Source organism: Podarcis filfolensis, assembly GCF_964270895.1.
Source record: "Podarcis filfolensis genome assembly, chromosome: 5".
In the NCBI taxonomy this organism is placed as follows: Eukaryota; Metazoa; Chordata; class Lepidosauria; order Squamata; family Lacertidae; genus Podarcis; species Podarcis filfolensis.
The window spans coordinates 44,755,173-44,780,279 of NC_139608.1; the positions used below are offsets into that span (position 1 = coordinate 44,755,173).

The 25,107-nt window shown below is 44.0% G+C and overlaps 1 protein-coding gene across 7 annotated transcripts in view; it reads right to left on the reverse strand.

The window, feature by feature from the left end:
- The window catches only part of SH3PXD2A (SH3 and PX domains 2A), a 254,016-nt gene that overhangs the window by 198,373 nt on the left and 30,536 nt on the right, over nt 1–25,107 (reverse strand). For 2 of the 7 annotated variants that reach the window (XM_083616498.1, XM_083616489.1), the window contains exons 1-2: nt 24,221–24,374; nt 20,782–20,862 (exon numbers count right to left, since the gene is read on the reverse strand). In XM_083616498.1, the coding sequence (XP_083472624.1) occupies nt 20,782–20,862; nt 24,221–24,313 (174 nt within the window). In that variant the 5' untranslated portion in view covers nt 24,314–24,374. Of the gene's footprint in view, nt 1–1,935; nt 5,417–20,781; nt 20,863–22,762; nt 22,955–24,220; nt 24,375–25,107 lie in introns of those variants that run through there. The other 5 variants (XM_083616497.1, XM_083616500.1, XM_083616501.1 and 2 more) reach the window with 4 other exon arrangements.

Consider the following 25,107-nt stretch of genomic DNA (forward strand, 5'->3'; position numbering starts at 1 on the left):
GCTGTATATTCCAGCATTGCAGGGGGTTGGACTGGATGATCCTCAGGGTCCCTTCCAACTCTACAATTGTATGATTCTAAGTGTCAAGATCCTTGGAATCTTGCTACCGCTGTGCAGAGATTGGGGTAACGGGTAATAATATGAAGCTGCTGAGTTAGGTCATCAGGATACTAATGAAACTCAGCTGTATCACTTTGTATCATCTGAATCAGGTGAGGCTATGCAGATACTGGACTAATGCCCATGGTGAGAAGGGGTTAAATGAGGGCAAACAAAAATGAACCTGAATCCTGACAAGCCAGAGGTCCTGGATGTAGGTGGATCTCAGAAGTGGAAATGGCTAGAGAGCTTGTTCTGACAAGGTATATCCTTGGAAACATCTTTGTCACTGGAAGCTCAAGAGGTAGATGCAATTGTGCCGTGTTGCACATTTCTTCATAAGGTTAATTTTGTTATATTGACCTATATTGGTGGCAGACAGACCCAACCCTCTTTTTATGCACTCCAAGGACAGTATCACAACATATTCAAACTCCCTAAGGCAGCAATCTTACACCCACTTTCCTGAGAAGCCCCATCAAACTCAATGGGGCTTACTTCTGAGCAGATACATATAGGATTGTGCTGTAAAATCCCACATTTGACATGCAGCAACTTCCTGGGGAGAAAGCAAGGCATTCACTTCGGACTTGGCAGCAAAGGAATAAACAGCCAGATAGAAAGACCGCAGAAGTATCAGGCACCAACAGTGGGTATCTTTAAGTTGTTATAAACTAGACATACATAACCTAATGAGGTTTGCATTGGTCAAGGATGTGAAACATTCATAATCCCACTCAATAAAAGAATGTTTGGTTCTGAATCCAAGCAAGGTGGATATTTCCACCCAGCTGCTTACAACTCTTTGAAGAGGCAAAGGTGGATGTAAACAATGGAGCTCCACAGACGCTAAATAGCCACAAGAGTACGGAGGAAGAAATGTCATTTTTAAATGACATTTGTAAAAAACCCCAGAAGCCTTTTTAATAGGTATTTTAGGTCAAGATCTACCGAAAGGGAAATGTAAATTATTCATGTATGCAACAACTGCGGCAAGAATCCTAATAGCTCAGAATTGGAAATCTGGAGAAAGAGCAACGAAAGAAAAATGGCAAGAAAAACTGATGGACTATGCAGAATTAGCAAAGTTAACAAACAAATTACATGAAAGTGACTTGAAAAAGGAATGGGAACCTTTTACAAATTATTTGCAGAAACAACAAAAAGAAATGGACTCATTAGCAGGATTTGAATAAACTTTCACAACTTTATTGATTTAAAAAATGGAGGATGACAATGTAACAACAAGGAATAGTATGTATACATGCAGAATACAACAATTACAGTAGTACCTCGGGTTACAGACACTTCAGGTTACAGACTCCGCTAACCCAGAAATAGTACCTTGGGTTAAGAACTTTGGTTCAAGATGAGAACAGAAAGCGTGCGGCGGCAGCAGCAGGAGGCCACATTAGCTAAAGTGGTACCTCAGGTTAAGAACAGTTGCAGGTTTCGAACAGACCTCTGGAACAAATTAAGTTCTTAACCAGAGGTATCACTGTAATGTAACAAACCAAAAGGGGAAAATGAGGGAAGTCGGTGGGGGGGAATTGTTTATTTTCTTTTTTCCTTTTTCCTTACTTTTTCTTAATATTATAACTTTCTTATGAGATAATATGTATTATAATGAATATAAAATTGTAAAACCCAATAAATTAAAAAGAGAGAGAGAGCGTATGGAGGAAGAGCAATTTGTCTTGAGATTTTAAGTTAAACAAGCAGTAGCTAAGACCCCTCCTTGGTTCTAGAGAAAAGAAAGAAATGAGCTTGTCTGTCTCAGCAAGTGGCTAAGACAAAAACAGACTGCAGAGAGAGAATGGGCATTATTAGACTCACCTTTGCCCTGCGAAACAATCTCTTTCCCTTCATCATTTTCTTTTTCTTAGTAGATGGAGGATGATTTAGAAGCCTTTTCCAGTAGATAAAGTTGCTTCTAGGGTATCTCTCCCTGTCTTCATTTATTTCGCACAAGCAAAAAAACTTCTCATCACATTGTTTACCCTGATGTAACTTTCTGCTTCATATACTGAAGGAAAGCTCAAAGACAGTAGCTGTGCAGGTCACACTGGTTTTCCCTACACACCCTCATCAAGAATGAAAACAGGAATTGGGTGTCAACCTGATCTACAAATCTTAAGGCGCTGGAAGGAGGGGGCACAAAAAGTATACAATAGCTCATCGCCTCAGACATTTGGAGAGCCTCATTTAAGTGACAGATAAACCAAAGAAAATAAAGTTTAATATAGCAAAGATAGAACGTCAAACAAGTTCTTAACTAGCCAGCCCTTAAAAGCGTTCAGAAGTATAGCTCTGGGACCAAACAGCTGAGGATTTTTATCTACTATACATACTGACTGGTGGTAGCAGGGTTGGAGGTGGAACTCCATCCTGGATTATTTGAATATTAGTTTTCTTTTGCTTTCAAATCGGCCTTATTCTGAATCAGACCATTTGTCTATCTAACTCAGTGTTGTCTGCACTGACTGGAAATGATTCTCCAGGATTTCAGATGAGGGTCCCTCCCAACTCTACCTGGAGAAACCAGGTTTTGAACCTGGGATCTTCTAGATGCAAAGCAGATGCTGTACCACTGAACTAGAGCCCTTTTGTCAGAAAGTTGGCAGAAAAGCAAGAGAGAGAGAAGGCCACCTGCCCACCTCAAACTAGCATTATTTCATTTTTTGTGGGCTCCAGCTTGAAGAAGAATGCTCCATACCTAGCCAGACATTCTGCTCTTGATTAAGGGCCAAGGCAAATCTGCTGACTTGGGGAGGCTCTGTTTCAGGCAGGATGCTGTACAGCCCTATCAGCCACACTGTCACTGTTGAGTAGCCATCTGCTATTTCACTATTAGTTCTCCCTTCTCCAGCTCCTGGAGGACAATGAGCTAAGAGGAGGAGTGTCACCCTCTTCTTGCAGCAAAAACACTGCCTGGTGTCTCACACGCACAAGAACTGCAGTTGGTCCAATATTCCATCCTGACAACAAACACAATGGTCAATATCCAATGAAGTACATCCACTAGTGAAATGATTCCACTTGTGCAACCTAACTTGCCCACCCTCTCCTCTCCTGCTGTTCTGGAGAGTTGAGGAGGAACTCAGAACAGATTTAGGGTGCAAGAGAGAGTACAGAGTTTTTGTAAATGACCTTTGCACAGCCAAGAGTCATTGAGCCAGCCTATCTGTTGTTGTTGTTGTTTGCATCTGTCTGTCTCAGGAGACAGTGGAAGAGTGCATCTTTAGGGGTAAAGTCAAACCACCGAAGAGTTACAGTGCCTGCTGTGGCTGTAGAGACTGATACAGGAGAGACATATTTTACTGCAGATGGGGCAGATGAAGGGGTCCTGTTTTGCTGCTACAGGTGCACCATGGCGTTCCTATCTTTGTGCTCCTCCCAGCAGTCATTCCTTCTCTGGTCACTGCTGTGGAAACAGAACCTGACTATCTCCAGGCATCACAATTGTCCCCAAGGGATTCCCACACAGTGGGGTTGATGTTGCCAGTTTTCATGCCACGTTTGCAGACATCTTTGTAACACAGAGTTGGTCTGCCAATGGGCCATGTGCCTGAAGTCAGCTCCCCGTAGAGCACATCCTTGGGGATCCTGTCATCTTCCATTCTGTGTACATGACCAAGCCAACATGGCCAGAGGTTGTTGGATGGCTTTCTGTCATGGATACTTTAGTTGAGATTCCTGAATGGCAGATGTTGGACTAGATGACCATTGGGGTCTCTCCCAATACTACAATTCTATGATTCTACGACCCAAGGTTGGCGTAGACAATACTGAGATAGATGGACCAATGGTCTGACTCAGTCTATGGCAGTTTCCTATGTTCCTACGATGGATGAAAATGTTTTCAATTGAGAATGTTTGGAGGTTGAGAACCTTTTACACCCCACACCCATCTGCATGTTTATTCCCCACCCACAGTTACATCAAGTCATGCAGGCACTCTCAAAACCCTGGAAAAGGCTTCAAAATGAGACGTTGCTACCCGGCAGCTTGAAGAAACATGGCACATGCAAGCCTTGTTGGAAAATGTGACCTTAAAATTAAAAGAGGTGGGGACGAATTGCAACTGACAGGTCCATCTGTAATTTTTCCAGTCTTGTTGGGGCAATTTCCCAGCGGCACTTATATACAATAATGTAAATAAACTCCCCATAACCTTATGCTGGATATTTCTGAAAGCAAAGAGCGTCTCTCATCGCAAGCCAAGGGATGTGAGCACAACAGGCACTTCTCATCTCGTTCTCTGCACCCTTCCTAAAAGTGAATGACTGCATTCACGGTACAAAAGCAGAATTGTGTTTTAGGGCTGTGGGCGAGAGCGCCATGCCATTTTCTGGTACCATAAATAACTGAGCGCACACAGTAGTTAGCTGAGCAGAGGGGCTTGCGATTGAGGCTTGGGGTGTGTGTTTTGCTCTTTTACTACTCTGTGAAGGAGTTAATACATCATCGTAATTCCCTGGCTGGCACCATCATCCTGTGGTCACTAACTACATACATTCATTTCCCATCTGATGTAATTAGCCTTTGGGCCTCTTCCAAAATAACCCTATGCGTTGTTCACTGATTGGATTTTGAAAAGAGACTGCATGAGAGTCTACAAGTGCAAATGTTTCACGGGAATCGGTTGTCTGTACATTTGGATTGTATAGACCTAGGACTGCACTGACATATCAACTAGGGGAAAATTTCTGTTTCCACCTAATATTTCCACATGTAGGTCCTCACAGCATCGCTTCGAGTACAAAGTGACAAATCCATTCTCAAGATGTCAGGGATGGGGGAACCTGTGGCTCTCCAGATGTTGTTGGACTTCATCAGCCCTAGAGTGATGGGAGTTGAAATGCAGCAACACCCAGAGGACTGCAGATTCCACACCCCTGGAATATGTTTAAGCCCCATACTGGAGTTTGTCCTGTTCATTCCAGAAGTACATGTCTGATACAATGCACAGTATTTAGAGCAGGAATAAGCCAAAGTGGTGCTCTCCAGAAGTTGCTGGACTCTAGTCCCAGCCACCCTGTCCAATGGTCAGGGTTGATGGAAATTGTAGCCAAGCAGCATGTTGGAGATTACCACATTGGCTACCCCTGATTTAGGATCTATTTAAGGGTACATCACTAAAATTACAGCCACCTGTTACTGTATCATGCAAGACAGAGGAATATACCTTCAAAACTTTAGCACTTTATCTAGTTGCAAAATGTGGAATATTTTAGTGCAGTGAACCAAATGCTCTCCACATACAAATGAGTTTATTATTTGACTACCAACAAGCCTCTAGAGCAACCCAGATTTTAAAATGCAATCGTCCAGGCACAACCTTTTATTCTTACTCAAAACTTGATGTTTAGGTAAAACTCATCTGCCAGTGATTATACTGGAAGACAGAACAGCCCTGAAAATAATAGCCATAAACAAAATCACATTTTAAAGTCTGAAGATTCTATGCAGCTTTTGCCCAGTGCTAAAAATACTTCCTCATCAATATGTAAAGATTTGCTAATGAGGCCTTCCGTGGCAGCATCTTGCTCTGATCTGAAGATGGAGCATGAGCCAAAAACTACACTTTCCAGCAACCTTCATATGCAGAGTTCTTTTTATGTGGATCCTTCTTCAAGGTCTCATGCTGCAAAACACTTGTCTCCAAGGCTGCTCCCTTAATAGCTATATCCAGGATTTGACATCATTCTTTCACTCATTTATTTAAGAGAATCCAGACAATTTTACTGCAAAACTGTTGCATTCTAACACAACTTGTGTTGTCATCTTTAAAAAAACATACACCCTGAATTGTGATATTTTTCTGACCTTGAATGTAATTGTAATGCCATTGTGCCCAGTGAGAACTGACAAAGTACTATTGTTCTACCTGCCTTTGACACCTGCCTGACAAGCAGAAATATAACTGATGAAGCTTTCTCCATCCATGTATCTTCATGCAGAGAAAAGTGGTCACTTGAATTTCCATCTTAAAAACAACAAAGGTAATACTAGATCATGACTAAGGTGGTGTACACACCATACATTTAAAGCACATGACTTACGGCAAAGAATCCTGGGAACTGTAACTTTGTGGTCAAGGTTGCTGGGAACTGTAGCGCTGTTAGGGGTGCACTACAGTTCCCAGGATTCTTTGGGGCAAGTCATGTTAAGTTTGCTTTAAATGTATGCTGTATACACAGCCCTAAACAGTTCCTACATTCTTGAGGCATGTGGCTACAGCTCAGCTGTAGAGCAGTAGTGGCTCATGTGGTGACATGGGTGGCGTACCACTGATCTCCTGGCTTCCAAACACAGCACACCACTAAAATTTACTGGAGGCAGAGAAGGAGGTGCAGGGAGCTCAGGGCTGTGCAGTATGGCAGAGCCAATTCGAAGCTCTTGCCATTATGTACCTGCACAGCCAGGAGCTCCCTGTGCCTCACTCCTCACCCTCTGGTAAGCAACAGTGACCTGCTGTGTTTGGAAGCTGGGAGTGCAGTGGTGCCCTACCCAACTCTGTCCAGGGAGCTACAGTAGTAAAGTACATGCTATCCATGCAGGCAGCATTGGGTTCATTCTCCAATTAAAGCAGGGGTGGGGAATCTGTGGCCCTCCAGATGTTGTTTACTGGATTCCAAGTCCCATCAACACCAGCCAACGTGGCAATGGCAGGAAATGTAGTCCAACAACATTTGGAGTTAAAGGATAACAGGCACCAGGGCTGGAAAAACATCTGCCCAAGCCCCAGGAGTCAACCGCTCAGAGAGTAGACAGTGATAAACTAAATGTACCAACGAGTTGGCTCAGTATAAGGCAGTGTAATCAATCCATAACCTTCAAGTAGAAGGAAAACATTGTGGCACTGGTTTTTCTGTCATTCCGAAGTCTAAAGGAACCAACAGCCTAATGCTGAAAGTCACCCATCACTTCCTATTGCATAATCTACTTGCCTTTCCGTCTCATCCAGCCTCATAACTGAGTCATTGGTTGTTGCTGCCAGCTCTTCTCTCTTGGCTGGCTAAGTTGCACTACTGTCCAGAACCACTCTATTTTCCATGGGCATAGCGAAGTGGGGAGCAGGGGGCAGCTGCCCCCCTAAACCAAGTAAATAAAAATACTTAACCAACTGAGGTTCTGCCCCCATAACATGAAGCCTGCTCCCCCTGACACCTGCCCCCCCAACATAAATCCTGGCTGCGCCCATGCAATTTCCATCTTTCAAATGTGAGGTGGGGTGTGTGCTGATTTGAATGTTGCATCTCCTGTACAGAGGCTGCCAAAAAGCAGTACTCTTCAAGAGTGCTCCCCCACAGGGCAGAGTGCTCCTTCTCTGCATTGGCCCCTTTTGTCTTTGGAATGCTCACAGTGAGAACAGCTGTGAACTTTCAGGGCACAACCAGGGCTCTCTGTAGGTGTAGGGTCTCTTGTGCATTGGGGGCATCACTTCAACATCCTGCTTGAATGTCTCCTGATTCTCTTATCTACAAGATTACCCGAACTTCTATCTGCCAAGGCACCCAAATTAAGCTGCCTTATCTCAAAACCTTAGATAGCAGTATCTAATAATGGAACTTGCTACACCCTCCCTAATGCAGAAACTGCACGTCCCAGACAGATTTGTTCTTTATGTGCTGCTTTCTTGCTTGAAATCTGAACCAATTTACAGTTTTTATTTCAGCCCCTCCTAGAGCTCCCCTGCATTTCCTACGGGACCAGATCTTGGCTTCCCTACACAGTCTATCACTCTAGAAGATGGGTTTTCCAGACCAACATTCTAAAGTGTAAATCCAGAGACCCTAAGAGTGCAATCAAGCAATCAAGCATAATTTGCACCCCTGAGCTTCAGCATGATTGTATATCTCCAATCTTGGCCTCTCTTTTCAGTGTATAGAAAGCAGCACCTGGCCTGCAAATTTAATTTTTCCAGGACTAGTAAACCATTATAAAAACTCGTGAGAATTTCAGCTTTTAAAGTTTCGTTGGAATAGACATATCCAGTGCTCATCTGTCTCCAGAAATCTGCAGGTGTCAGTGAGGAGTGGTAACATTTTATTTAGGGTCAGCCTTACAATGAAGCAGCATAATGTATAACTGTTTGGGAAAGCTACCCACTGTTCTCCCAATGGTCACAAGACAAGCAGGGAGGGTGAATGAAGGCCCCCTCCAGACCACACATTTACTCATCCTGATACGCCTGCACAAGCTAATGCAGCAGTTAGGTTACAGCCTACACTTTTCAATGCATTTTCCTGTCACTTTCTAAACTGCAAAAATTCAGGTTTTAAAAAGATGATTTGTTGCGCTAGGGCAGCAGAGCCTTTTGTCCCACTTTCATTGTGCAAACCTAAAATTCTAGTGTGTGCTTGAATCCTTCCCTTAGAACAGTGACAGTCTGGAGGCACTCTTAAGTTTTGCAAAAGTAAGCATGTTGCGCTCTTTCACTAGACATGGGGAGGTATGCCTAGTTGGCCATAACAGATAGTAGGCTGGGGCAGCAGTGCTCACTTGATCTCCAGATGCCCATGTTGTTGTCACTGCATGGAGAAGGGAAGGGACAAAGCAGCAACAACAGCACAATGCAAACTCACAACCTGGGACTTCTCCCACTGTGTTTGCATGGCGCTTTCCACTGCCTCTCTTCCCAGTTCTGGTATGTAGCAGCAAGGTGGGTGTCAATTCCAGTTTCATCTCACTGCTACACCTCTTTTTGTGCTTGATCTTTACATCCTTGGTACTCTCTCAAGGGCAATTGCCACCTTCACTACCTTGAAGCTAAACGGATAGCCATCAGGTAGCCTAAGAGTGCTTTATTAATGTGCTTGTCAAGTAGCTAGAGTTTTGGGAGGTGGAGGAGAGTATAGAATTCCTTGAAACCTGCTAATCATCTTCTCAAGCATAACAAGCCACAAGGGTAGCTCTTTTTGCAACAGATGACTGAAACACAATTCAAAACCCTTGACAATTGCTAGAATGTAAGATTTAAATGCCCTACTTTTAAAAGGGGTACGATACCTTCTAGGATTTGATAATGTTTCCAGTTGTTCTGCAATACCAATATGATTGTTCTTTCCTTCCTCCTGTTATGGGGGTAACTGTGTTTAGGTTGTAATTTTATACCCAGGAACAAGACTCACTGGGACTTGATCCCAGGTAAACATGCCCAGGATTACCCATTCAAGAGAGGAGTCTGACAGCAGAAGAAAACAGACTAATATGATTGGCCCCACACTTCAGGAATCCTTGGGGTCCAAAGCCTCTAACTGCTCCATAATACAACTGGAATTTGATTTACAAACTCCATGTTGGCTAGGACTCAGACATTTGAAGGAACACCTCTCTCTGTGCTATCCTGATGAGGCTTCGAACTATCAAGCTTGGGGTAGTGGTGGATAACAATTTCTCCCAACACAGTCGTGCTTAAGATTCTCTCCCAGCTGCTATTTGACCTGGGAGAGAAGTTCCACTGGATCCAACTGGGGCTTCAGGTCATCCATGAATACAAATACAATGGTACCTTGGGTTACATACGCTTCAAGTTACATACGCTTCAGGTTGCAGACTCCACTAACCCAGAAATAGTACCTCAGGTTAAGAACTTTGCTTCAGGATGAGAACAGAAATTGTGCTCCGGTGGTGCGGCAGCAGCGGGAGGCCCCATTGGCTAAAGTGGTGCTTCAGGTTAAGAACAGTTTCAGGTTAAGTACGGACCTCCGGAACAAATTAAGTACTTAACCTGAGGTACCACTATACTTGCAAATAATGGACCAGGGCTTGGTCTGAGACCTAGTAGCTTGCTGAAAGCAATCTAAGACTGAAAGGACGTTGGAACCAGGGTGCATACATACCATGACACTCCCCCCCCATGTAGTTTGTTAAGTGTACTGAGAACTAAGCTCTATGAGGGATAAACTACAACTCCCAGGATTCTTTGGGGGAACTCATGTGTTTTGAATGTATGCTATGTACAAAGCCCGGGGATTCCTCCTCACATGCTCAGCCACTACTGGGACTCAGCATCTGTTTTGAGTAACAGATAAATGGAGAGAACAGAAGTGCTTGCAGCTTGCTAGTCCAGAGAGAATTTCATTAGTGGCCAGTGGGGAAAATAAAGGGTTTTCTCCATTATGCCAGGAGTCCTGTGGAAGCGTCTTGGTGGGTTGAAGTGGGAGGAGCTCAGGAGGTTGGGAAGTGCCAACCAAAATTCAGGGGAGGGGCTCAGCAGAATGCTAAAAGAACAACCTATCACAATGCTACCCAATACCCCAAATGTTATGTCACAGCAGACTCCAGCACAACTCCTGCCACAGAAGAGCCACCCCTGCCCACGGAGGAACCTAGGACTGGATCAGACAGTGAGTCCGCTCCTTTGACACTGCTTCCTTCGGTGCACTGGCACAAACAGACTCAACAAGCTCAGCTCACCTAGAAGAGTGCCCACTTGCTTTCCCAGTCCTGTCGCTCAGGACACCAAACAAGCACAGAATTGCACCCACCCCACTCTTCAAAAAGGGAGCTTTGGTGGCATGTCAAGTGTCAGGACAATGCCTGACTTATGTATTGCACTAAAGCCTTTGACAAAAACCAAGTACCACAGCTACCAGTGAGACTCCGGGCAAATATATTTGCTATTCTGTTGCAGTATGGTAGACAATTTCCTCCTACAGACCTTGCTTTTGTTTGTTTGGTAGAGTTTGCTCAAAAAACAAAAACTGGAAACAAGATAGACTGTTTTCCAAAGGAGAATGTTTAAAACAATGGTGGAAACAGGAATGATAAACAGTTGGGCTTTATGCATCAGAGATAATGATGTGTTCCCAGGGTGGGGTGGTAATCTAAGGTACTGCTAGAATATCTCAAGGAAAACCAGTATTTAAAACAAACAATTAAACCAGTTAAGATAAGCCCCTTTTTGCTTCTGGCATTAATTGGCTCATTCTTCCCCTCTGCCATTAAATGCTTAGTCCCCCCACCCCCCCGGTCTATAGACCTAGCAGTAAAGGGAGTTTCTTTAGCCCAAGTGTGACACACTTGGGAAAGTTCAGTGCTAAAGCCACTGCAGAAGCACATTCACCATAGTTGCACCACATATATGATCTTGCCTGGATCAGCTCATGACCACATGCACAGAAACTGATTGGCTGGCCTTTGTGTCAGTCAGAAGGATTTATTTCAAAGTAGGGCTGTGCACAGTGATTGGTCGGCCTTTGTGCCACTCACAAAGTCAACTCCCCCTTATCGGAGCCAGTCTTGACAGACTCTAGGGTTGTGCGCTCATCTCACTCTAAAGGCCGGAAGCCAGCGCTGTCCGCAGACACTTCCGGGTCACGTGGCCAGCGTGACAAGCTGCATCTGGCGAGCCAGCGCAGCACACGGAACGCCGTTTACCTTCCCGCTAGTAAGCGATCCCTATTTATCTACTTGCACCTGAAGGTGCTTTCGAACTGCTAGGTTGGCAAGCGCTGGGACCGAGCGACGGGAGCGCACCCCGCCGCGGGGATTCAAACCGCTGACCTTTTGATCAGCAAGTCCTAGGCGCTGAGGCTTTAACCCACAGTGCCACCCGCGTCCCTACCTTTACCTTTACCTAGGGCTGTGCACAGCGATTGGTCGGCCTTTGTGCCGCTCACAAAGTCAACTCCCCCTTATCGGAGCCAATTTTAAACTTTAAAAACAAAGCATCCATTTTTAAAGCAGAAAAACTTGCACAACCAACATAAAATAAAGCAAACAGTCCATCCAGAGCATGGTGCGGGGAGTGGCAATCACCTTTCACTCTGGAACCAGGTATATGTATTAGTTAAGGATTGAATGTAGAAAGTGGGTGAAAGCAAAGCTTGTTCCTACTCCTGCTTCTGTGTTAGAATGGTCAGATGCAGATCAGGGTGGGGCTCCTGTGCCTTTAATAGCTATGCAAAAGAAAATGCTTATTTATTTATCCAACAAAATTTATACACTGCTTACTCAAACTAAAGTCCTCTAAGCAGTTTCAAAAGGTGTAGTTTGTAATGCAAAATTCCTTCTTCTACACACATATTAAAAAGTCCAAAAAAAATCCCCAGTCTTCTTTGATATCTGGCCTCCCTGTTCTATGTATATGCTTAAGCAACCCTTATTGCCCTGCATATAGCAATATTTCCCTGTGGAAGATAAGAGAATTGCAGAAGGGTAGGCCCTCAGCTTTCTTCTATTAGCTGCGTCTGTGTGCACCTCCAGGCATGCTGTAGTTCAACTTCTGGTCCCAGCGTCTTCTCGGGTTCTTGGAGTATCAGGCCACAGGCCCACAAGAAGAGTGAAATGAAGAGTTGTGTGCAGGGCTGGCCCCAGGCACTTTGCCATCAGAGGCAGTGTGGCAAACAGCATCCCCAATCCCCAAGGCAATAGACACAGTCCCCAAGGCCGAGGCAGGAAATGCAAAAATAATAAATAAATAAACCATTTGCTGCTCTTTAATGATGCCCCAAAGCTGCCTGAGGCAGCCACCTCATTCTGCCTAATATCAGGGCCAGTCCTAGCTGCAGGTGATGTTCCACAAGCCTGCGGTTCTTTCCTGACTGAACTAGATTCCCCCGCATCCCCGCAATGGATCTCATACCACACCACCAGCTGGACAGATGCAATTTATTTATTGTCTGCCTTCCACTCAGGGATGGTGGAAGGACCCAAATGAGAGTGTGGTGGGGGTGTCAGAAATGTGAATCCTTTCCCTCCTGGAAAAAAATTACTGCCAACCATATACAGTGGTACCTTTGGTTACGAACTTAATTCATTCCGGAGGTCCGTTCTTAACCTGAAACCGTTCTTAACCTAAGGTACCACTTTAGCTAGTGAGGCCTCCCGCTGCCGCCGCGGTGCAATTTCTTTTCTCATCCTGAGGTAAAGTTCTTAACCCAAGGTACTACTTCCAGGTTAGCGGAGTCTGTAACCCAAAGTGTTTGTAACCCGAGGTACCACTGTAGTACCATTTCAGAACCTTGCCAGTCTAAATCAGTCCTCAGAATTGATTGCAAATGTAGGTATATGCTCCCTTCTCAAGAACATCCCTAGTATTCTCCTGCAGTGGAAGCTGAGTAGCAAGTGACGGGTAAGCTATCTTTTAGGGTTGATTGTTTTCCATGACAAATCTTGGGAGACCTGCACTAAATCTCCAAAAAGCCCCAGGGTGTTCTGGAACACAGTTTGAAACTGTATATAGCAGTGGAGTGCAGAAATAAATAGTATGTTAGGACTGCTGGTTTAAAGAAAGAAACTTAAAAGGTTATTACTCATGGCCATTGAAGACATTCTGAGAAAAAGCTTACGATGTCGCCAACATGGGGTCAAAAGGTTAGCACACTAATATTAAAACTGACACCAACTCTTCTGGAGAAAAAGATGGAAGGAAGCAAAGCCTGAGAACAAAATCTATGTGACAACAAGATTTGCCATGCTGTTTTGTTTTATGATGTATTTTGTATTCTCATTTTGTATTTTTCTGTTGTGAACCGCCCTGGGATCTTTGAATGAGGGGCAGTATGCAAATTTAATAAATAATAATAACATATGGAAGGCCACAGGTTCCCAACCCCTGGCTTTGAGTCCCAGGCAGCGAATGTGGTCAAAGGGCAGAAGAAAAGGGGGGGGCAGAGGACACCTGGGCTCAAATCTCACCACATCCACAGCTTTGCAGGATCTTTCAGTGGCAGTCCCCCTTATATAAAATGAGAATACTGCTCTGTCTTGCAAGGTTGCCACGTCAATAAAGATTAACACGGTAAAACACTTTTGAAAGTGCTATGTAAACTTTTAATTGCAACGTTAAGGTTTTCTGTAACTAGAATGTGGATGTTTATAACGAGGGCATTGCATAACAACGACCAGCAAGCGTCTGGTGCCATGACAGCAATGCTTCAAGCTGACTTGGAAGGAAGTACAGCATTATAGCAAGCAATTATAGGTTTTATGGTAACATTTTTTTGTTTAATATGTCATTCAGCACTCAGCTGTTCATCGGAGCTCTATAAATAATCAAGACAATCTTAGGAGCAACATGCAAAGTTTGCAAAGTTTCATATTCACCCTCCAAAAATCCCTGCAGCACTTTAACCCCTCCTGACACCCTGTAAAATTCTTTATTTTCCAAACATTCTAAGAGGCTGTAAGTGAACGACTCTCTTTGCCACTTTAAAGAAAATCCACTCGGAACAGCAGGCGGAATCAAAAAGGCCGCTCTCCGCAAACTGATACACAGACAGAATGTGCAACAGAAAGCTGTTCATTTACTTGCCTTTGCAATATTCTGATACTTCAGATTACTCTTTGTGGTCAAAATGTCAACATGGGATAATGTGCTGCATGGTTACATTTCAATTTTCTGCCTACGTAACATTCTTGTAGAAAGTCAGGCTGGCAGAGGAGGCAACTTCATTCCATACACAGAGCAGCTGCCTACTGGCTGATGGAAACCTTTGACTAAAATGCCCCTAAAATGATTCTTCAATCTGCTATATCAAAGCTCAGTGAACAGGCAGTAAAACAGCACATGGGATTCAATGTAAGCTAGTTTGAAGTGGTGCAAAAAAATAAAAATAAAATCCTAGCTTCATAACATAAGCTTATGGCGTTTAAAGTGGCAGTGACCGACCAGGAAAGAGATCCTGGAGTTATGGTTGAGAGTTCAATAAAAATGTTGACATACTGCGTGGCACTTCTGAGAGGGATGAATTACATGTTAGAGATAATTAAGAAAGGGATTGAAAACCAAACTACCAATATCAAAATATATGGTAAAGTCACACTTGGAGGATTGTGTTCCGTTCTGGTCGCAACATCTGAAAAAGGATACTGTAGAGTTTTAAAGTGTTCCGAAAGGGGCAGACAAAATGACCATGGGGCTGGAACAACTCTCCTATTAGGAACTCAAGGTGCCAAATATGCTACCTACTACAGATAGCATTGTAGTAGAATACTTCATTAAACCATGTTTTGTTTCAGTACTCAGACTAAAACTTCCCTCCCAAGGCTAAATGCAGCTTCAAGTCCCTGCCCAAATTGGGACTGTAGAAAAGGGCAAAGGCTTAACCCCATTCCCCACATGGCATGGTCCCAATCCTGACCCCTTCCCTTCCTGGCAGTTGCTGTTTGACAAACATTTATTGTCACATCTAGTTTATTTGTGACATGTGCATCCTGTTCTCTCTCCAAAAAGCTCAAGGTAGCGTACAGAGTTCTTTCTCCCCCCAACATCCTTAGGCTCATGATGTCCCTTTGGGGTAGATGAGGCTGAGAGAACGTGACTGGGCTCACCTGGTGAGATTTATGGCTGAATGGGGACTTGAGCCAGGGTTTCCCCAGCCCTAGCCCAACTCTCTAACCACTATGCCACACAGCACACACACACACACACAGTGTTCATTGACGGGCATGTGCCGCCTCTCAGCCAAACCACAGGCTGTCCGTGCAAAGTGGGGCTTCCCCAATGGAGTGCTGCTCCATTCATTTCTCCAGTGAAGAGGGGAGCTCCCTTCCTGTTGCCTCCCTTTCACCCCAATGTTGATTACAGGAACTACTCCAGTGCCATTCCCTTGACCTACACTGGTACACCCAAGGGGAAGCCATGAGAATCGAAGGCCAAAGCACTGGTGGAAAAGCTCTAGCAAGGCATCCAAATACACATGATGTCTTTCCAGGCTTTTCCTCTCACACTGCTATTTGATCTCTTCTGCTAGCTTTCCCAACCACCCCTCTCTCCAGGCCATTTGAAATCTACCCAACATAACGGATGCAGCTCCCACGGAAATGGGACACAGCCAAATCTAGCATGGGAAATCATGATGCAATCTACTGACAGTAAAACAAACACACGTGTCTCAGTGTCTTGCAGTGATTGAATATCCAGAGTATAATGACCATCTAAAACTTATGTAGAAGGCCACACCCTGCACTGCCTGGCATAGAAAGACACCGCATGCGAGAGTCAAATTCAGCAGAGGCCCAGTGTGCATATTAACCTATTACATTCTAAATCACCATGCAAGCAGAACCACTGGTATGGAAAGGCCACTAACAAGTGCAAGGGATGACTTCCAAACTCCTGAAAACTGGATAGCTCATCTTCACACTGGTCTCTTCCCCTAAATATTTCATTCTGCATTTTGCTGTGAGTATGTATGCAATGGGTTCATTAAAACCCACTCCAGTGAGTCATTAGATACAGTTCATAAAATGCAAATCCAGCAAGCCAATGGAGCTGTGAAGAAGAAATAACATTGCCGTAAGTGCACTTACATTAGGAGGTTGGAGCCAAGGTTGCCCCTTCACCAATGACAGTAGTTCTTCTATCTGTCAAAGACTGTGCAGCAGAAAGACACATTTGGACCTAGTCTTCTCATTTGGGTCCAACCTGTTATTCTATTTTTTTAGTATATTTCATATAAGAGACATAGTGGGTTGATAAACATTAATCTAAAAATCAGCCATAAGAACAGAAGCAGCTAAACATAAACCACCAATTAAAGCAGGGGTCCTAAACATTCTTGAGCCTGGAGGCACATCTGGAAATCTAAGAAACTGCTTTGGGCACTACCCAAATACCAATTCCACAAGTGAAAATGGGGTAATGCTCCGAACGTCCCCCAAAGCAGCAGGCAACACACCTACACACCCCAAGGAAATAAAACACAGACAAAAAAAGGAGACCACACTTCCCCACAAAGAAACAGGCAATGCATCCACACACACCCCCAAAAATATTTTTTTTTCTTATTTTTATAAAGAAAGACACTGGGTGGGGCAGGGGGTCTCGGCAGGCATGAAGAGATGCCCACGAGCATCACATTTGGGATCCCAGCATCCAGACATTTGGGATTTCAGCATCCTGAAATAGGTCTGATGAGCCAGTTTTTCGAAAGGCTACCTGTTTGGGGCATCTGCAGGCTTTTCAGGTAAATGGGTTCAACAAAATACAGGATGAACAGAGAAAGCTCATTCTACCACATCTGTCACAAAGAGTTTTAAGGGAGCAGATGGAGAGAAGAAAGCAGAAGAAAGCAGACAGTCTAGGCATAGACAGAAAGCCACAGATCCTGCCTTTTTCCTCCACATAAGGGAAGTGCAGAGCAGAAAGAATCCTATCTTTGTAAGACCATCGTTCTGCAGACATTGGAAAGGTAAGTATATACGCTAATGTTTGCACCTCTGGGAATATTGCTTTACAGGGACTTAAATTTAAAAGGCCCTACAGAATTTATTTTGAAAGATGCAGCCAGATGGTGCTCCTTCCGCCGACACGCCTCCTGGGCATTAACCCTATCCCTCAATACCTACCAAGTAGTAAGGAAAACTGCAGACTATGCAATGTCCTTTGGATACTACCTGCACACCAAGAAGACATTTTGCCTGTTCATTGAGTTTTTGGAGTGGTATTAAATCTATTGTACTTTTTGCACATATATTTTCAGTAATGTTGTGAGCCGCCTTGAACCATTGTGGAAAGCTGGAATAAAAGTGCTTTAAATAGACACATTTAAATGCATGCGTCTCTAATAGTTGTCAAACGTGTAGACGTTAAGCTCTTGCAGGAATGTTGCAGGTCTTTGGTTGCCAGTGTCTTTTTCATTAACCTAGAGGACAAAAGTGCCCAGGGACAAAAGGATAAAAATAAAAGGGTGACTATGAAGGGGGGCTGAGGGGCTGCTGTTTCCAAATGGGAATGGGAGAAGGATGCATGTTGTTTGGCAGACACTTTCCACTGGTGGTTGGGTCCCCCTCCTCTCCCACTTATCAATGGGACCTTTCAAGACTCCTTCTCCCCTGATTGGAGACATCATTTCCTGTCCAACACACTAACCCCATTGATAACTTTAGCTTGATGGGAACTTTTCAAACCTAACAGGAAAGTCCGGGAGACTTACAAGAATACAGACAAGTTTTTTGTTTTTGTTTAAACGGAAAGAAAGTGCTTGGAACTAAGCACTGAACTGCAGAGGCAAATTATTTTCTAAACGTTGCTGTTATCAGTTTTGAAGTACTACCAACAAGATGCAGAGGAATCCAATGGCTTCGGGTCAGGGGTGAGGAACTTCAGGCCTAAGGGGGCAAATGTGGCCCACCAGCCCTCTGTATCTCATCCTCAGGACTCTCCTCAGGCCACACCCCTCCCCAGTTACAGCCCCTCTCCCATCCCTGGCTCTGCTTTGCACCATCTTTGGGGGGTTTTGCCTAACTGGAACATGTCCTTGACTTCTGCTAATGTTTCTTGCTTGCCTGGATGGAGTATAGAAAGAGGTGTGCGAGTATGTGTAGAAACTAGTCTACTGTATACAGATAAAAATTTACATCCATTGCTCCCTCTTGCCTCTGGCCCCAGCTACCACTGACATGTGGCCCCTGGAAAGTTACCCAGATGAGAATGCAGCACTTGGACTGAGAAGGATTCCCAATCTGTGGCCTTGGTTTTTCTTCTCCATATTCAACTGACCACTTCAGCCAATGAGTGCCAACAGGAAGAAATGCAGAGATGGACTTGCCCTCTCAGCCTTTCTATAATTCACAGAAGGCATACAAGATATAATTCTGGGGTCATAAAACTGGCCAGGGGAAAGGCAGCACACATTTATGGGAGAAGATGCTGGATGGAGCTGTTCCTGCTGAGACGTTCGTGGGAGTTCCTTGGTTCCCAACATTGGACAGCTGCTTTCAAATGGACATCCATAGATGGGCTCTGAAAGAACAGAGCCTTCTCAGTTTTCAAAATCTGAGGCCATATAAATTCACTCCTTGCAAGCACAGCATGATGAACACTGTCTATCTTGATATGCCTTTGATGCGCTCATCTAACTATAGAAACACTTGCAAACTACAGCAGTCTGAATTATGAACAGGCACATCCCTTTACCACAGGCTTTTGACAGAGATCAAAGCTTCCTCCAAACTGTAATCTTACCAACTGTATACTACCAGTACTACATCACTTCTTTCTCATGAGTCACATCTTAGTTATTTCCTGTTTCCACAGAAAGAAATAGCCACAGTGACCTGATTAGGACATATCGCTACAGATTTCACCAGTGGCAATTGTTCCCTTTCACATGAATGATGTGGCGGATATGAAGGCAAGCCTGTATCTATTGAGAGGGGCTTCCAAGGCTGGTTGTTCTCCCAGCTATATGAAATGGGACCACTGAATATTTCTGCTTCGTGGCAGGAAATTGTTTCCTGATATACCGGTAACTACAATTTAAGGAATGGGTTGTATAGAAACAACAACAACAACACTGAGCAAACAGAAGCATTACTCCAATCATCTTTGAAAAATTAGAATACAAGGAATTGGGGACTCATGTTGCGGCTGCTCAGTTCTCCAGAGTTGCCTTTCAGTTTCTGGCTAGCGCAGTCAGGACAGGGGTGGGGACCCTCAGGGCTGGATGTGGCCCTCTAGGCAGAGATCTGTTTGGCCCTCAGAACTCTCCCTATGCTACACTCCTCACTGACCCTGCTTTGCACCTAAGCATTTTGACTGGCTGAATATACCATTGAAATCTGATTGTGCTTCTTGCTTATCTGAATGAAGGATAGAGAGGTGTGTGTGAATGTGCACAGAAAGTAGCCTACTGTACAGAGGTAAAAAATTGCATTCATTGCTCCCCCCACTTTTGCCTTTGGCCCTGCCTGCCACTGGCACATGACCCTTGAAGGGACTGATGACCCTCGGGATGAAAAGGTTCTGGTTTAGGAGATATAAAGTGCATAAGCTGATGGCTTGAAGCTGATGAACGCCAAGGATCTTGAGTGTGTTGGAGATGACTAAGAAATTACTTCAGTGCACATTGTTCAAGGAAGAGAAACTGTGGGGAAGTTAATGAGAAGAGGCAGAACATTACAATGATAAAATGTCAGCAGAATCACAACTAGGAAGGCAAAGTCTAAGAGAAACAACTTCTAGAAATTGGCTGAAGGCACACTCTGGACACCTTGTCCAAAAGTACAGGAAGAAACTAAATACGGGCAGCTCCTGCTATCCACCCACTCATTATCCGCAAATTCATTTATCTGAACACAAATAATTATGCCCAAACCTCACTAGACGCACAACTGATTCCGATATCTGAACAGCCAAAGTTTGCCCACTTCCTTACTTGTTGTGCATTGCTGGTCAACAGCACCTATTTTCAGGCAGAAACCATGGAGAGTTGGAGGGGGGAGAGTAATTTGACAAATCAGAGAGCGGAAGAGATTGGGCAAGTCAGTATTTCCTTTGTCTCTCTTTTGCTGGTGGGCTGCAGCCATTTTAGGAGGAACTCAAGGCAGGAGGCAGGGGAGTAAGGAGTAGATATGTTTTCATAGGAAATAATGGTAATCGTCAGCTCATTATGCAAACACTCACCTGACAAACGATTTTTTGGGGATGCATTGTGTTGGGGGGGGGCTACGTGTACCGCCCACCAGGGAAGACCAACGGAGCAGCACAATAAACCAAGATCTTCCTCAATGAACACCAGTTCAACTTATCTCTTCTTAAGCCCAGAACCACTTCATCTTCTAAATACTTTTGACTGTGATTTCTCTCATAATGTAAAATCTGCCACACCCTCAGAAGGCAATAAACATATAAGGCATGTTTTATTGGGTGGCACCATTAGACAACGTAGGAAATCAATATCATGCATACCATCTCTATAGCCATGAGTAAAATTATTCCATTACCTGTAGGTCAAAGAACTTGCTGTATCTGCGGTAGATTGTCTGGCAACTTGAGTCTGACCATGTTACATTTATGATATATACCTGCAGGGGAGAAAGGAAACAATCTGTCATTCAAATCATCATTCTAGTATGCAAAACTGTGGCTTTGAAGGCAATGTGATTCAGAGGCTAATTCAGATGATGATTGTGTTTGTATACGCAAGGATTGTTTCAAGCTCTGAAATTCTTCATAAGACAAATTTCATAATTTTCCTGGTAATTACTTGCTCACTTATAAATGACTTGCTTATTAAGGAGAAACAGAGTTCCTGAGTAATCAGGCAGAGCCACTCACTTGCTAGATGGAAAAAGAATGGAGGAACATACCAGTGCTGTGAAAAGACTCCTGAAAACATAATGGTGATGATGATAGTTATTATTTATATGCCACCCATCTGACTGGGTTTACCCAGCCACTCAGGGTGGCTTCCAACCAACTGGAACACAGAAAACATCAAACATTAAAAACTCGTATACAGTGCTGCCTTCAGATGTCTTCTAAAAGTCAGATAGTTATTTATCTCCTTGACATCTGATGGGATGGCGTTCCACAGAGTGAGCGCCACTACCAAGAAGGCCCTCTGCCTTAAGACCAATCCACACATTCTAAACCCAAAACCACCAGTCATGTGACTGCTCCACGTGCAATTTCTGAAATATAACTTTGATCACATGGGATCTCCAGGGCAACACACGCCAGAAATGTGTGATCTAATCATAGGTGCCATCTCCTTGGAGCCCTGGGTACCCGAGCACCCACAAAATTTCCCATATAGGGGCTGGCCACCCACAAAATGTGGGAGCAGGTGCACAGGCACCACACTCTGTGGAAAGAGTGCAAAGTTCGGGGGAAGGGGGAGAGATGGCGGAGTTCAGGCAGGGGTGGAAGAGAGTGTGGAGTTGAGTGGAGAGTGCGGAGTTTGGGCAGGAGGGTTCCAGTCACTTCTGCGCCACTGGAGCTCGTGCAAAACCCCGCTACAATGTCATGATGCCACAGCAAGTGTCATGACTCCACAGCGTGTGTCTCATGACATCATGGTGTGGGCGGAGCATGCTGGGCACCCAGAGTGTGGGGCCCAAGGCAGCGGCGTTGGACCTAAAGACTGGTAATCAAACAATTAATAGTATCAGACATTACAGCCTCTGTGTGGAAACCTGTCACAAACAAGCAGACATAGCTACCATAACCTTCTGTTCCAGAAAGCAGAGCAAGTCTCTTCTAAGCTAGCACCCACATGTTCTGTGTAAAATATAATTTAAAAAAATTTAAAGGGGGAAGGGGAAAACCTGATTGAAATCCTATCATCAATTAAAAGGAGAGCAAATTTAATCAATTGGTTAATCTAAGATCAACAATCAGTTGACTAAACAATGCAACTCTAGTTGTTGTTGATATTTAATGAGTTTTCTACACACTGTTAAAGGTCAGTTGAATGCTTCCAGATTAAGGCCAGAGCTACTGAAAACTGACTGACTGCTGTGTCCTCAGAATGACTTGTTGGGCTTTCCCAGAGATAACAAAAGATAAGGATCTGGAAGGAGGAAATCAAAAAGGCTGGAGTGCAGGGGGCAAATTTCATCTCTCAGCTTCAAGTGCTGCTTAGCTGCAGAGAGTCACACTCCTCTGCAGGCTCTATAAATGTCAGGCTGCTTTTCTGAGATTGTCTTTCTGGATAAATAGGCTGAGGTTCCCTATCCTCCCTGTCCTGCACACCAGTTGGTCTCTCTGAGCTCTGGGGCAAAGCAATTGCTTGCAGGCTTTGAAATATAAAAGGCAGTACATTCAATATCTGCAGCTTAAGGGAGGGGAAAACCCCAAGAACACACTTCTTTTCTTTATCTCTTTTCATTGCACTTAAACTGTTAAGGGGGGAAATGAAGAACTTTCTAATTCAGTATGTGATAACCATCTTCTGGTTTCTATATAAATAAAACCACTTACTATTCCAATAGCATGGGGGAAGGATGACATCTCCACAGCAGAATCATTGTGGCTTTGTCTCCCTTAACCTGCTGTGATTTGGGTAGTCTGTTATTTCCCAGCACTGCCTTAACCAATAGTCTGTGTTTCTATAATAAAAACTACAGTTGCTGTTAATAAACATCCCTTCTGGAAGCCTTTTAAGCAGCTTGCCTGGTGAGTAGAAAAATACAGTGAGTGTAGAACTCAGCTGTACATTATGTAATATTTCAACACACACACACTCACTTACTATCACCTCTCCTGCCCCAAACGTGCTTGCAAGACCACAAGTACTTGAAATTTGCCGTTGGTGCACAGTGTCTCCAGTACTGACCTCCCACTATTTTACTGTATTTTTTAAAAATAATGCTTTTATTGTTAACTGTTCCAGCCTATTTCATATGAAACAATTCGTAAACAAGCCACTTCGTGTAGCTCAGTAGCACAGCAAATGCCAGTGCCAGTCAGTATAGACAATGCCAAGCTAGATTGACTAATGATATGACTTGGTATAAGACAGCTTACCATGTCCCGGTGTCTATTTTTCCATGGATTCCTGTAACTCAACCTAGGCTATAAATTAGCAGAAGCAGGTGCCTGAAGTGCAACATGCAAGACATTGCTCTGTTGTCTAGGCAACAGCAGAAGGCCATGGGCCTAGTTGTCATTTACCAGACTCACCCAATTAATAGGGTGACCATGTGGCCTCCTTTAGAGAAGACAGTCCCGTCCTAAGAAGTCATAAAAGCAGGAGTCTTGAAGTTTCCCATCAGCAGTTAGCACCAGGAGAGCAGACTAAGCAGGTGTGCATATCACCTGGCCACAGTCTTCCCTACTGTGGTGAGATGAACTGTACAGTGGTACCTCGGGTTACGTACTTAATTTGTTCCGGAGGTCCGTTCTTAACCTGAAACTGTTCTTAACCTGAGGTACCACTTTAGCTAATGGGGCCTCTCGCTGCTGCCGCGCCGCCGGAGCACGATTTCTGTTCTCATCCTGAAGCAAAGTTCTTAACCTGAGGTACTATTTCTGGGTTAGCAGAGTCTGTAACCTGAAGCGTCTGTAACCCGAGGTACCACTGTACTTCTGTTTGAATTATTGTTATTTCTAAATGGGCATCTATACATTAGTGTATGCACAGTTTATGTAGATCTACATCCGTCCCCCCCCCCACCTTTTGGGGGTGATGTGTAAGTAGCCACCCTAGCAATCAAGAATACACCATTATTAGAAGCGGAATCCAAGATTAGAAAGCCAATAGCATTGTCAAAACACCAAAACTGCATAGCAGTACCTCAAGCTCTGAAATTGCCTCAGGAATTTTACTGAAGGGTGGGGTAAAAATCCCCTGCATCAATAAATAAAGCCAAGATGAGAATGAAGTCCTACTGTGTTAAATTGGGCTTAATCCTTAATAAGTATAGGCTTGTAGCTTACCCCCTCACAACCTGCTACTTCAGCGAGCGCTGTAACTGCAAAGGCTGCAGACTCACTGGTTGTATCCAACTTAGTTCTACTCAGAGGCCACATTCACACCATACCATTTAAAGCACCATGAGACCACTTTAAACGGTCATGGCTTCGCCCAAAGGATTCTGGGAGCTGAAGTCTGTTAAGGGAGGGAGTTGCTGAGAGTTGCTGCTCACTTCACAGAGCTAAAATTGTCCTTGTGGTTTAAGAATCAATCCCTCTTCAACACTAATGTCTCACACTGAATGTAACTGATCGATGCTACGCCCCCCCCCCAAAAAAAGAGAGAAAACAGATACTTTTGTAACCGAACAATATGAAAATTAATTTTTTAAAAACAAAATCAATCCCTCTTTACACAGAACTCTGAGAACTGCAGGTCTGGGAGGGGAATAGAGGCCTCCTGTTAACTCTCAGAACTGGTGACAGGGGGGAGGGAAGCCGTGAGGTAAATGTGGCCGAAGTTGAGCCATTGAAATGAATGTACCAAAGTTAGTCATGGCCATTAATGACCATTAATGTACCAAAGTTGGTCATGATCATTAATTTAAATGGGTCTACTCTGTGTATGGCTAACACAACCCATTGCCTGCAAAATTTACTGCATTTTAACGTACAGAAAAGGTATTGTCTTGGCAAAATGCTTGCAGCTTGTGCACTGCAACTGGGAAACAAATACTCATTGACTTTTTAAAAAATGGTTGTGCGGAAAGGCCCTTAGAAGGATTCTGAAAGATAGTGTTGAAATATATTAGGAACTAGGATGTCAGTTGCGAAGTATTCGTTTAACAGCGGCTCTGCTAACCCCTGAGTAAAAGACAGTAAAAGATTTTACTACCACCATATAATGCTGC